Consider the following 13,497-nt stretch of genomic DNA (forward strand, 5'->3'; position numbering starts at 1 on the left):
GTTAGTGCCCACTGACTGCTTAGATTCAATACCACCTACTATTTATTTATTTATTGTCACTGTTGCTTCAGGTTCAGAAAATAAGTGGGAGTCTTGCTAATGCCTCCCTCCCCAGGCCACTGGAGAGGAAGCAGCTGGGTCAAGGCCACCTTCCTCAGCCCCAAATAGTTCCTGTGGCTGTGGAAGGCATTTCAATTTCCAGGCTGCAGAGACACTTGGCTTGTGCAGCCACACACAAGGGCTTTTCCAGGTTTCTGGGCAGCTGCGGCAGGACAGCTCCAGGCAAGAGGCACATCCCAGCACTGGGCAGCACTGTGAAGCCAAGGGACATGCTGCTGGGACAACAGGGAAGACATCTGGTCTTTTGAAGGATACTCATAGACTAGCAGGCAGGAGGCAGGCAGCTGCCTGCCAAGCCATACAGCTGTGGAACCCAAGTGGAAGGAAGGACAGCCTTTCCCAGAGTGTCCCATGGATCTTGGAAAGGAGGCAGGAAAGAAAGCAGGCAGCTTGAGCATAGCTTCCCAGCCCAGGCTGGCAGAGACCAAGCAGCAAGATTACCGTAACACGTCCTCCTTTCCTGGATTCTCTGGAGAAGAAGCAGCACTCCCCCAATAGCGAGCGATGGCTGCTGCCTCTTTGGCCATCAGATGAGTAGATTTTGACTTTCTGTTGGAAAGAAAAGAGCCCTTTTTAACTGAGGTGCAAGGACCCAGTCTGACTAGTGTGTTCTCAGCTTTTGAAGCTTTGGGGACAGAAGCATTGACCAGACCTAGGGACAAAGGCAGCTTCCCAGTGCTCAACATGCCCATTAATACTGCTCCGACAGCAAGCCCAGCCTGGCATTTATTGAGCCAACTAATTTTCTGTAATGATTTACCCACTTGCCCATTACCTGTTAGTCTGATCCCAATCTTTGCTAGGCTCTAAGTTGCTGATGTTCTTTGGTTTCTGCCCAATGATTTCATCACGTTCAATCTTGACAAAATCTGAAGGAAAGGAAAGGCATGAAAGAGTGTTTTGGCAACGTCAGTCTGCATCCCTCAGGTCTCTGTGTTACTGCTGGTATTCAGGCATCTGTCTACCAGAAAGACAGTGAAACAGTTTTAAACAGTTGCTGCCAATACGTTTTCAACTACCCAGTAATACATATCATGTTTTGTTGGCACAGGAAAAAGTGTGTCTTAAAATACAAAAGTTGTGATCCACAGGTCATTTTAGCATTGACAGTGTCTTGAGGCTGCTTTTGTACTCTGAAAGAGAACAACAGGCAACGAAGTGACAATTAGCAAAGTTTGCAATCTTTTAGCTGACAAACTTCTCCTTGAGAGCCTCACATGCTCTTTGCAGATGTTCCCAGGGTGACTGGAGCAGGGGGAGCCTCTGCGCCTCGTCAGATAGCCATTGCAAGTGGAGATAAGGGACAGTGAAATCAGTATCAGTGACAGACAGGGGGCTCTCTCACTCTGCAGAATTTGCTTGAATGATGAAAAAGAAAAGCCCAAACGGAATTGTTGTGTGTTCCTGAAGGAGTACAGGTATGCTTCTGAGAACCAGTAATACATCTGCTTGAAGTCAGCATCAAAAGCTCTTGCCTCTTTGGGACTAAAAACACTGCAAGGAGAGTTTTCAGTTTCTTGACAGTTATCAGAAATCTTTTGAGATGAATATTCTCTAGAGTGAGCAGTGCAGAGATGCTATCTTTCCTTACCATACAGTTTCTCTCTCTGTTTTCCTTGTGATGTTTGTAGCTTGATTTCACCTTGGAAGACTCCTGTTTTCTCACCATGGTGTGTCAGCACAGTATGGATAGGAACTAAGGATTCTGTTGCTTCTACTCGCAGGGCAATGCAGCCTTCCCCTAGATGACAAGAAAGAGACAAGGAGCCTGGGGCTGAGAAAAAAATCATTGAAATCTCTTTCTCATGTCAGTCATTTACTCTCACTGTGCTGACAGGGCTGAGATTACTGGAGAGAATCTGCTTTGGATCACAGCAAGGTGTGATCTCTTGAGAAATCTGGGCATTCATTTAACTTCCTGATGTGTGTGTGAAGGATTTGGGCACTGGAGACACCTGCGGGTGACCACAGGCTTCTGAGCTTCCATTACTGGTGAGGAAAACAGGAGCCTGTGATACCATTTCAGTTAATGGGATTGGGGCAAGAAGCCTTATGTGGACAAGGACTGCAGCCTCTGGCTGGTTAGAATTTGGAAGCAAGCAGCACTGACAATGACTTCTGTAGCCAGGAGAAATGCATCAAGTACGTGCAAGTGAAAGAGGAGCTGTGTGTTCTGAATAGACCCATTTCAATGACTGACTCCTGATTTAATTCCTTAAAAAGTACTTTCTCCTTAAGCCACTGCTCTTTCAGGGCTGGTGAAGCTCACACAGATTGTTGCTTCTAGTTCATATTCCTCTAAGCATCACTACTTCACAAACTGTTGCCCACAATGTATTTTGTAGGTATTGAGTTCCAAATCAGAAGTCAGAGCATCATCAATGTTCAATCTTTAACAGTTTATTCTGTTTTCTCCCACTCTTTCAGCAGTTTGGAAAAATCAAAGTAGATTTTGACTCATCCCGAACTTTGGAGCTAAGCACTTACCATAAGATTCATCACTGTCTGATGACTTAATGCTTATCAGGATGTGTTGATCCAGTAGGTATTCTGGGTCTGAAATAATTGGAGTCAGCTGCAAAGACAAGTTAATGGGGGTCAATACAATAGGAGTTCTGCACCAACACAGTTCTCCCTGTGCCTCAGTCCCAGATGGGCAGAACTCAGCTACATAAACCCACGAGGGCACTGTGTCACCCCCAGATCAGCCTCTCTGATGATGTGTGGAGCTCTGGGGTAGAAGGCTATACACTTTCAGAGTCGTGTGTCCCCCCATCCATTGCTCCCAGCACAGCAGAGGAGCTGGCTTGCTGGCTGAGCTGCAGTTCTCTCCTGCAGTGCAGGACTGAAAACAGCTCTAGGGGGAAGTGATTTGGACTCTGATGACAGTCAGGTCCCCAAAATCTGTTTGGCTGTTGTTCCAGTCATTCATTGTAGGGTCTTTCCCCAGTCTCTCAGTGTAAGGCACTCTCCAAAGTCAGCAGTTCTGGGCTATTCAGAAGGGTTCTGACATTGCTCTAAATCCAGGAGCTCTGATAGTTCTTCTGGCTCCCCCCAGACCAGGATATGGAGAACAGCTCTGACCTCAAGGGTAGTACATGGCTCTGACACTGACACACACAACACTACTCTGGCCATCAATGGTCTTTTTAACATAAGTAAAAAATACTATGTCAACTTTTCCAAAAACTACCAAGAAAAAACTTTGACAAGGAAAAGAAACTCCAGGGCAGAGTTACTTTTTATTCTTTTTAATCTTCCATCTAAAACTAAAATAACCCAGGCCTGCTTAAATGAATGGTCAGCATAGTTGTGTTCATTAAAAAGGTGAGAAAAAAGTCATGCTCCTGAGTGACATAATCATGCCAGCAAAATTCCTGATGCAGATGAAAGTATATTGGCAGGAAAGCCCTTTCCTGCTTATAACAAACTCTGTTTAGCTTCAGCCCATCCTGCATTCTTACAGACTGTTCTGAGCATAAACAAGACCACAACCGTGTCCCTGAAAAGAATGTTTATGTACATAAAAGATTCAGTGTTTCTTATGGGATGCAAGTGGAAGTTTTCTCTTCTACATGGGTATGGAAACACAGTCCCAATTTACCTTTGGAAGCGCATCAATGAACTTTACCACCAGCTCCCCTTCACTCCCATCCTCGTTTTCTCCTTCCTGGCTCTTCACAAAACCTGCAGAGTGATGGGAAAGGAGTTCACCAGAACAGAGCCAGCAAGAACTTGGCTATGAATCACAGAATTGGCACAGCTGGAAAAGACCTCTGAGATCAAGTCCAACAATCCACCCAGGGAAAAAAAAAAACCCAAAAACCAAACCAACAAATAAAAAACCCAACACACACCAACAACAAAACCCAAAAACAAAACCAAACAAAACACCACAAAAAACCCACAAACACCCCCCCCCCCCCCGCAAAACCATAACCACACACCCACAAAACCAACCACAGCCCACAAAAAACTCCCCATGCCCACCAGCCTGCCTTGAAGGGCCACATCTACACATTTCTTGAATACCTCCAGGGATGGTGACTCCACCACCTCCCGATCCTTTTCAGAGGCTAGATCTCCAAAAAGCCTACAGTTATTTTCCCACTTGGACACAAGTTTTAAAAATATTAAGAAGCTTAAAGTCTGAGCTTTGGGTGAGTGTTTACACAGTAAATAAAAAAAAAAATTATTTTACTGGAGCATTGCTTAATGGTTTTATTTTACAGTTAAACTTGGCACTGAAAAGCTCAGTGCATACATGGACTGGAGGATAAGAACATGTCAGCTCTTCCTACGCCACTCAAGATAGCACACTTTTGAAAGTCTAATTTAAGATTCGTAATACACTGTTTCCATAGAAATTTATGCAAATTCTGATATAGCCAAAGAATAATCTTTTATGGAACTGTCTTTCACACAGCTCTCTGACAGGCACTAATGTGATGAAGCACACACTGCAGGCAGGCTGTCCCACTTACGGGAGCAGTCCTGGGATGGGGAAGAGCTTCAAGCCAGGCAGATGGCTGGTGTTTCATCCCTCTGCTCTGCAGAGAGATCTGGACAGGCTGGATTGATGGGCCAAGGCCAACGGCATGAGTTTCAATAAGGCCAAATGGTGGGTCCTGCACTTGGGCCACAACAACCCCTGGCAGTGCTCCAGGCTTGGGGAGGAGTGGCTGGAGAGCTGCCCAGCAGAGGGACCTGCGGGTGCTGACTGACAGCAGCTGAACACGAGCCAGTGTGTGCCCAGGTGGCCAAGAAGACCAATACCATCCTGACCTGCATCAGGAACACTGACCAGCAGGACCAGGGAGATGATCCTGCCCCTCTGCTCAGCCTTGGTGAGGCTGCACCTCAAGCCCTGGGTGCGGCTTTGGAAGGACATGGAGGTGCTGGAGAGGGTGCAGAGAAGCACAACCAGGCTGATGAGGGGTCTGGAGAACAAGTCTGATGAGGAGAGGCTGAGGGAGCTGTGGCTGCTCAGCCTGGAGAAGAGGAGGCTGAGGGGAAACCTCATTGCCCTCTACAGCTCCCTGAGAGGAGATTGTGCTGAGGTGGGTGTTGGGCTCTTCTCCCTGGTGACCAGCAACAGGACAAGAGGAAATGGGGTCAAGCTGTGCCAGGGGAGGTTCAAGCTGGATATTAAGAAAAATGTCTTCACAGGAAGAGTGGTGAGGCCTTGGAACAGGCTGCCCAGGGAGGTGGTGGACACACCAACCCTGGAGGTGTTCAAAAAAGGGGTAGATGTGATGCTTTGGGAGAGGGTTTAGTGGTCATGGGGGTGTAGGGCTGACGGAGCAAGTGATCCACACAGCTATTTATGTAGATCAAAGCAAGAGGAAGGGGAGCCAATCCATGCAAGCAGGGAACCTTGTCAGAAAGAATAAAGCTGTACAAAACCATACTTTCTAAGCAGCTAGAGTGAAACTCCACGTAGAACTTCGTCTGGGACTTTGTCTTTAGTGTAGCATAGCAGTGCAGGAACTCTATCTCCCCTTGGGAATCCATGTATTTGGAATCTAGGAAAGAAGAAGGGAAAATAATGGAGATAAAGTGAGGGCATTTTTGAGTGGACAAAAAAAGCAGAACCTGCTTTTGCTTTCAACTCTGTACAAAGCACTGCAATCTGCACCCAAAGGTGAAGGCAGCACTCGTGCACCCAGCCTGACTAACCGTTCTTTGAAACAAACTGCGAGGTGACTCCCACTTCAAAGGTGGCAAAGACAGGGCTGTGGTCACTTGTCAGGACATCAGTGGTGCAGCCTGCCAACGAGAACGGAGCAGTAATTAGTGCCCCAGGTCCTGCCCCGCCCCACCCAGAGCAGTGCTGTGCAAATAACACTCATTCTCCAGAACACTTCACTGTCGCTGTGGTAACTGTCTCTAGTCAAAGGTGTTTCTACACAATTTCATGTGAGTACATAGGAATGTAACTTGTTTGTCAAAATGCATAAATCTTTAGTCAATGGACACAGCTTTCCCCTGTTGTTTTGAGTGGCTGTCCGTTTTGGATTCCCCCAGTACAAAAAGCACTTTTGAGCTGGTTGCCTCTGCAATGTGCTCAGTGAATGAAAGCTCTAATATGGCAGGAAATCGCACACAAATGCACTGATGCTACTTTGGGTGCTACCTGCTCAGAGCAACCCATGGCCCTGGATTAACAGGGAGTGATCAGGGTCTTGACTTGCCCTGAGCATGCAGTAAGCTCCAGTGAGCTCCATCCAGCAGAACAGGCTTTGAAAGCAGGTGCCAGACTTTCTAGAGGGGCTTGTTTGACCACACATGTCCTCATCACAGAATCCGTGAACAGATTAGCCCATCTCCTCCCCCAAGGGACTTCTACAGCCCTCTTCTCAATCCCATGCACGGGAAAACATCAGCATCAGGACCATGCTCAGACACTTGGTCCTTTCATTGATGAAATTTCAGGAATTAGTATCTGAGTCTTTTTACACAGGTCTTGTGGGCTTCCTCTCTTCCCTGAACCGCACTTTTGTGATGCTTCTCAGCAAGAAAGGGAACAGGCTTTTGGTACCACAGAGTCCTTCTGGAATATGATTTGAGAGAAGAGAGATGTTTGCAGCTCCAGCCTCTGCAGACTGTGTACACAGAGTCTGCCCTGCTGGCACCACCAAGTGAAGACTCTTGGAGGTAACTGCAGAGGCAAAGTGGCTGTTGTTGCTGAGAAATAACTGGTGTCAAGTGATCCTACAGCGTGGCCAAAAGCTGGACAGCTGCAGCTGCCTGAGTGGCATTCTGCATGTCAAAGAACAACAATCAACTCCCAAACCTTCGAGGCTACAGGCAGAGAGATTTGGCTCCACTCTGCCTGGTATAACATCAGGTCCCTCTGCCGAGTGCCTGGCAATGCAGGGAGATCCTGCAGACCCTGCTCTGAATCATTTCCGTTTCAGATGGATTGCTTTGCTATCTACAATCTGTTATCTACCCACCATAAGACTGACACACAACGTGCACCGTGGGGTATGATTTCCAGAGCACTCGATCACACCAGGATGGCAAATTGTACTTCATCTGCAAACCAAAGGAGAAGGGATGTCAAGAAGAAAGGAAAGAACCAGCTCACAAAAGAACAGGAAATTCACTTGCCCAGGAACCATATTTTTGTGTCAGTTTTTTTTTCATTGTTTGTATTGACTCCTTTCAAAGCACTACAAGGGCAGAAAATGCAGAGACTGGTTTAGTTCACTTTCCTTTGTAGGAGTTATTTTCCCTGCTTCTGAAGGGGAACCAGTTTTCACCTACCCCTGTAGCTTTTTGCTTGGTGTAAGCATACTTCTCCCGGGTTCCTCTTTCAAAACGGTAGGTGGGAGCAAAAGTGATCTCTTCTTCCTCTAAAACAGAGATAGCTCTGAGACAGTTTGGCCCATTGAGACCCCTCCCCTGGGCAAGACAGCCACTGCTCTGTACCCCTGCCCCATGGCAATGGGGGGACACTTGCCAACAAACTCAGAACCTTACCAAACTGCAGAAACACCTTTTGGTCCTTTCTCTCGATGAGAAGCTGGTCGAATGCCAGCAGCTCCGGATACTGCTGCTGCCTGATCTTCTGGATAACGTTCTCTGCTTCCTGCCAACAGGGAAACAGCAGAGCTGCAGATGATGCAAAACCTTCTTAAAAAGACTCACTTTGCTGGTGAGCCAGCAAGTGCTTCTGAACTGTTCCACAGAGCTGTGCCAGTCCCCACCTCCCTCTTCACTGAAGGTCTTTGTTGCATGGCTGAACATTTGTCTGTCAACACAGGCATCAAGATGCCCACACATCCCCTACAGTGTCAGATGCACATCAACACCAGGCACATCAACACCACATCTCCCACCTGCTGATCCAGTGTTTATTATGGCGTGCCCATTTCTGCAGGCCTGTTCCGAGCCATGAAGAGCTCACCAAAGAGAGCAGAGAGACAATCTCTGGATCAGGCTGCTCAGGGGCAGATGCTTACTCACAGAGGGAGGGAGAGCTGGGAGGTCTGGAGAAGTGATGCTGCCAGGAGCAGCAGAGTGTGCCCGGCAGCATTCCTGGTGTGCTCTGCACCCCTGAATCCTTGGAGAGGGCAAAGGGGACTTCCTCACAGTCCCTCAGCTGATGTCACCCTTGTGCCTGGGGATCCCTTCTGCCTCCCCTCTTGCTGCCACCCTTCCTGCCACAGTGCCCTAGGCTAGAAAAGGCTCGTGCTCCTGCAGTAGCTGTTGTGTCTCCTCGGGGCCTGGCACGGGGTCCCTCACCGCCGGGGGCTGCTCCACGCGGTAGTTCAGGTCTCCCAGCCAGAAGAGATGAGTGAAGCGATGGGTGATGTTGAACGGACTCAGTTTCTTATCTCCCAGCGTCAGGAAGCGCAGGATGTTTGTGTAGTTCTGGTTGCGTCTGTCGAGACAAGAACCCTCTGCCTGACACAGGGCGCAGCCACCTGGCTCCCAGGCACCTGGGGGGCAGTGGTGCCCCTTGGCTGGCAGGAACCCACCCGGCTCCACATCTGGAGAAGAGCAGATCAGCAACTGAGATCGCCCCCCTGCCCGGCACTACACGCCAGCAGACAGGCCCAGGTCCCGTGCTGGTGTCTCAGGTGACCAACCTCCTCGGGGACACCATCAGAGCAGCCCTAGTGCTGCAGCTGGTGGCCTGGGGAGAGGGGCAGGAGGGCCCTGCTGCTTGGGTGTCACACTGTTCCCACCTGAACTGAAAGGCTGGAATGCCCTCCCAAAGCCTTTTGTTGCCTCCTGAGGCTGTGCTTTTCTGAGCTGCATGTCCTAGAAACCCAGCATTAGACTGTTGCCTTCAGCTTTCAGCAGCAAACACAGAATGAGGTTTTGGCAGCTACTCCACGCCCTGGGGGACCATTCCACAGAAGTTAACTCCATCAGTGGCAAAGGCCCTGTGCACAAATCCCACACCATCTGTTTTCTGGGTGCTGGACTCAGAAAGATGGCAAAGCCAACCTCTGAATTTCAAGTCCTCTTTGCTTTCAAAGCCACTCCTTCCAACTACTCCAGCTCCTTCCAACACAGAACCTGCCTAGATCGTGGAAAACTCATTTCACAGCTGGGTACAGAGAATTAGCCACCATGGAGGTATTTCTGAGCTACACACCTCCCTCCTGGTATTCCTGGAAGGAGGAGGTAAAGGCAGCAGGAGCTTTCTCAGCTGCACCCCAGGGCTCAGCATAGCTCCTGTGATGCCAGCACTGCCTGCAGCAGGCACACTGTGCCTTTCAGCATGTTATTCTGGGATGGGAAAAGCCTTCCTGCATCTTTCCAAAACACTGCACTTCAGGGAACTATTTCCTGATGTACGGGGCTTGCATGACAGGTCCCACAAGTGTTGTGGAAGATCTTTACACTAGGGTCTGTAATAATTCTGCTGTCCCTTTCACCTGTACCTATATGCTATGGCCATATAGCAGAAGTCCCTTAAATGGTCGGGATCTTTAGCACAGTCTCCTGCCCTTCCAGGAGATATTTAGCAAACATTTATGGTCAGGAAAACATGCTTGACTGTCTGCTGGGCCCTCCTTCCAAGCACAGCCCAGAGGATTTCACCCTGGGTCAACATCCACTTTGAGAGGGGAGGATGTATCTTACCTGTGTTTCTTTTCGCTTCCTGAAGTCAGATGGCTGTTAACAAACCCAAAGGAGGTTCCATTAAACATGAATGACACCCCCACAGCTCCTTTATTACCTGGGAAAGAGAAGCCAAAAATGTCAAGAAATCAATCCACCTCCAGGCTGAGTCTAGCAAGGATAATAAAGCCCTCAGCACATCTGAAGTGAAGTGGAGGATGGAAAGGAAAAATAGGTTGACACAATCAGCACAGAAAGAATCGTACATACAGCACAGATTGTGGCAACGAATTTCTAAGGATGCTAAACAAGTTAGTCAAAGAGAAAGAAGTGCAGTTTCCTTGTGCAACCCAAGGAAGAGCAATCCCATAGCCAGTCAGAGGGGTTTGTTGGGAATAAAAAGATACAAAGATGTGTGCTAAGTGTACACACAGATTTCCTCTCTTTCAAGGTAAGATATAGTCAGTGCTAGTGAGATATAACTTTAGTAACCCTTGTGTGACATGAACATAGTAAAAGGATTCCTGCGCAGAAAGAACTGCTCATTTCAAGACCAGTATTGGCAGAGACTGAGCAGATCTGGGTCCTTTTGGTCGGTTCCTCACCCAGTGTGTTCGCGATGCCCGTCTTCACATTGTCTGTGCAGATGTGGCTGATCCGGTTCTCATGTTCTGGCTTGGCCAGTACAACAATCCTGATGTTCCAGAGGGTATGGATTGCTATCTGCAGAGATGGGAAGGTTAGGGGTTATATTTCTGCAGATACCTGTGAGCTGTGCTGTAGCTGCAGCCTTCCTGACTCCTTCTGTAGTACTTCTCCTACACAAATTTTCTTCCTGTGCTCAGGATTTGCTCTCAGTCATTTTAATCAAAGGTAGGAGGAAGGACATAGCTGTTCTCTACTGCTGTTTTCTAGTCAATCATTGGATTGCCTTGCTTGCACAACATATACTTTCCCAAGCACCATGAGAGACTCAACTCCTGTTCTCCTATGGCCTTCCAGATATGCTTAGATTTGTTTCTTGACATCACTGAAACTCAGGAATGTCCAAACCTGAACCTAGTGGTGGTAGGGTTCAGTCTGTGATGGTGCCTGTGTGCTGTTACATCCTATTCTGGAAGTGCAATAGCCTAGGGTGAGATCTAGGCTACATCTGGCTCAGGAAGTTTTATAGCCTCTTCCCTGATGAAGGTCAAAATATCACCACCAATTTACCCAGGTGCTCAGCATCTGCCCCTGGCTCCCAGGCAGAGCAGCCTCATGTCAGGGTCCCTGCTTTGGCAGGGGGGACTGTCCATAGCAATATGACCATGTAGGCAGCTCCAGGGGAGGCTCTCAAGGAGTCCACAGACAGATTCAATTCACTCTCCCTCATCCAAATGCAATGACAACACAGGGGAGGAGGTGTAGGCAAAATGCTACTTTCTCCTCTCTTTTATTTGCACAACATGTCCTCTCCTCACACGCCTGAGTTAAGTGCAATAGCTGGAAGAAACTCTCACCACTTTGAAGCTGATACTGGTGATCTCCTGCAGGGATTGCCTCAGGGTCTCCAGCCATTCCTTCTCCCCTTGGGGATCCTCCTGGGTACCAATCACATAGATGTCATGAGGAATGTAGTCAGCAGTGTCATCACGGGTCTTTCCCTGCCCCTTGGAGAGAAACCAGGAGGTGATCTTCTTTGGGGGAGGTGCAGCACCTTTTAATAACAGATCAAACACCAAAGCAAGTCAGAGTATGTTCTGTATCCAAACCCAGGACACAGAAAGCCCATGGGGACAGAAATAACAGGTTTCACTTTTACTGTCTTGGCTCAGTTTCATATCAGCCAGGACACACTGTTCTAAGATGACAAAGATGTTAACCCCACCTGCCTGACTGAGGGAGGAGTGACTCTGCTTTGACCATCTTCCTCTGTTTCATGAGCTTATCAAGGCCAAGGCCAGCCCAGGGCAAAGGCTGGGAGACTCCAGACCTGCCACTGCCTTTACCTTAACCCTTCCATATGACTGAGCACAGACAGCTCAGCTGACAGTAGGTGAACCAGGCTTTTCTCCCAAAATAGGGAAAATAGCTCTAGTCAGGTTCAGAAGCAGCTGACATGCAGTTATTGGAACTGCTCCTGTCCTTTCTGCAAGCTGGAGGAGAGCACATGCTGCTGCACGAGCTTCGTGTCAGCCACAGCTTCCTGTCACTGGGGGAATCCTTCAGAACTCCTCAGGGCCAACTTTATGGTCCTTGGACAGGAACCATAAAAAGTGTCAGAGTACAAGAATAAGCCTAGAGATAAGCTCTTCCTCCATGCCAATGGAAGACAGCCCTGGTGTGCGGAACTGCTACAGAACAAGCACAGTGTCTGGAGCTCATCAAGGCAGGTGAACATATATTTTGGCAAGTGTCTGAAGGGACGCCCATGTCAGAGGGAGCCCATACCCATATTCCAGGTCCCAATGAAGATGGTGATCATATCAGGCTCTGGTTGCTCCGAGTGTTTATTCTTCATCTGCTGCAGAAGCTGGCAGAACCCTTCTCTCTTCTAAACAGGGAGGAGCAGAGGTAATTACTGAGATGCTTAACTTCTCCAACAGCAACCTCTTGAAAAACCAGCTGAGCCAGAAAATTCCAGGCATGCTTGAAGGGCAGATTAGCACTCCACTATCCTGAAACCTTCGAGAGGCTGCCTTTCCTGTGGTAGTTTCTCAGGCACTTTGCTTGTGCATTACTTCAACAAGTGCTGAGCTGGTCAGAAGATGGTCTAGACTTGCCTCTTGTTGGTCTGTATGAGCAGCTACCCTCACCTTGCCTCTTCTCACTGCTTGCTGACACTATTCTAATGCCTCAGTGACAGCACCTAGGTATGTCTCTCCTCTCCCTTTACACAGTACACCTGCTCATTGTCTGGATGTTTCCAGAACAAAGAAGAGATTTCATTTTTTCAAAGCCAACCACTGTCCTTCAACAGTTCCTCTCTGCCAAGGAATGCCTCTTGTACCATCCCCACCCAGGTACCTGCTCCAAGCTGGCAGGAGGGGAACACTGGGTACATACCTTGGAATCAGAAAAAACATATTCCTTCCTCTGTGTTTTCTCTTTTTCTGTTTCGAGCACAATCACCAGTTTGTTTGGGACCTTCTGGGACTTGATAAGCTGCAAGACTAAACAGAGAGTGTGTGTCATGAGCTGCAGTGACTGAAACTAGAATCCCACCAAAGCTAATGGGCTCCTGCTTGGAGCCTCAGGGCTTCTATGTGCTCTGAAAAACTGCATTATCATGTTGCTTAGTCCTGTTCCCTACAGGAGTAAATTTGGACTCTGAAGATGACCCCGAAAGTCATTCTGTCTGGAGCTCTCGCCCATCCCAAGCCCTGCAGTCTGAAGTGAAGCCATGACTTCCTGCAGGCAACCTCTGTCGCCTGAGCCAGCCTACATGTATTCCTTCTCCATCTGTGAAAGAGGAGGTGTAGCCCCACTGGTGGTCAAGGTGAGTCCTCCCCACCTAAAATAGCAGCTCAGTAATCATGAACACCAGCTAGAGAAAGCCAGACATGAGAGCAGCTCATCTTCTCAATCACTGCCAGGAACAGGTTGATTTCCTAGCAGGAGAGAACCCAAAGGCATCGTTTATTCTCTGATAAATCCTACCTTGTTTGGCTCAATCTTGGTGAGCTGCCTGTCCAGAAACACAGCAGAAAATAAAGGAAGTTGCTTAAATAGGGCCTTCACAGACCACACTGGAATTGCTCATTAGTAGAGATATTGATTTGCATACCAAATTAAAAAAAAAACCAAACA

At 48.2% G+C, this 13,497-nt stretch overlaps 1 protein-coding gene across 4 annotated transcripts in view; it reads right to left on the minus strand.

Annotated features, from left to right (window-relative positions):
- The window catches only part of INPP5D (inositol polyphosphate-5-phosphatase D), a 54,813-nt gene that overhangs the window by 4,526 nt on the left and 36,790 nt on the right, over positions 1-13,497 (minus strand). For all 4 annotated transcript variants that reach the window (XM_051626690.1, XM_051626689.1, XM_051626688.1 and 1 more), the window contains exons 10-25: positions 12,754-12,860; positions 12,139-12,241; positions 11,208-11,404; positions 10,311-10,428; positions 9,727-9,823; positions 8,374-8,512; positions 7,609-7,717; positions 7,393-7,481; positions 7,080-7,161; positions 5,800-5,889; positions 5,532-5,645; positions 3,725-3,807; positions 2,608-2,695; positions 1,712-1,861; positions 896-989; positions 562-669 (exon numbers count right to left, since the gene is read on the minus strand). In XM_051626690.1, the coding sequence (XP_051482650.1) occupies positions 562-669; positions 896-989; positions 1,712-1,861; positions 2,608-2,695; positions 3,725-3,807; positions 5,532-5,645; positions 5,800-5,889; positions 7,080-7,161; positions 7,393-7,481; positions 7,609-7,717; positions 8,374-8,512; positions 9,727-9,823; positions 10,311-10,428; positions 11,208-11,404; positions 12,139-12,241; positions 12,754-12,860 (1,768 nt within the window). The remainder of the gene's footprint in view (positions 1-561; positions 670-895; positions 990-1,711; positions 1,862-2,607; positions 2,696-3,724; positions 3,808-5,531; positions 5,646-5,799; positions 5,890-7,079; positions 7,162-7,392; positions 7,482-7,608; positions 7,718-8,373; positions 8,513-9,726; positions 9,824-10,310; positions 10,429-11,207; positions 11,405-12,138; positions 12,242-12,753; positions 12,861-13,497) is intronic.

This window comes from Apus apus, chromosome 8 (assembly GCF_020740795.1).
Source record: "Apus apus isolate bApuApu2 chromosome 8, bApuApu2.pri.cur, whole genome shotgun sequence".
Classification (NCBI taxonomy): Eukaryota; Metazoa; Chordata; class Aves; order Apodiformes; family Apodidae; genus Apus; species Apus apus.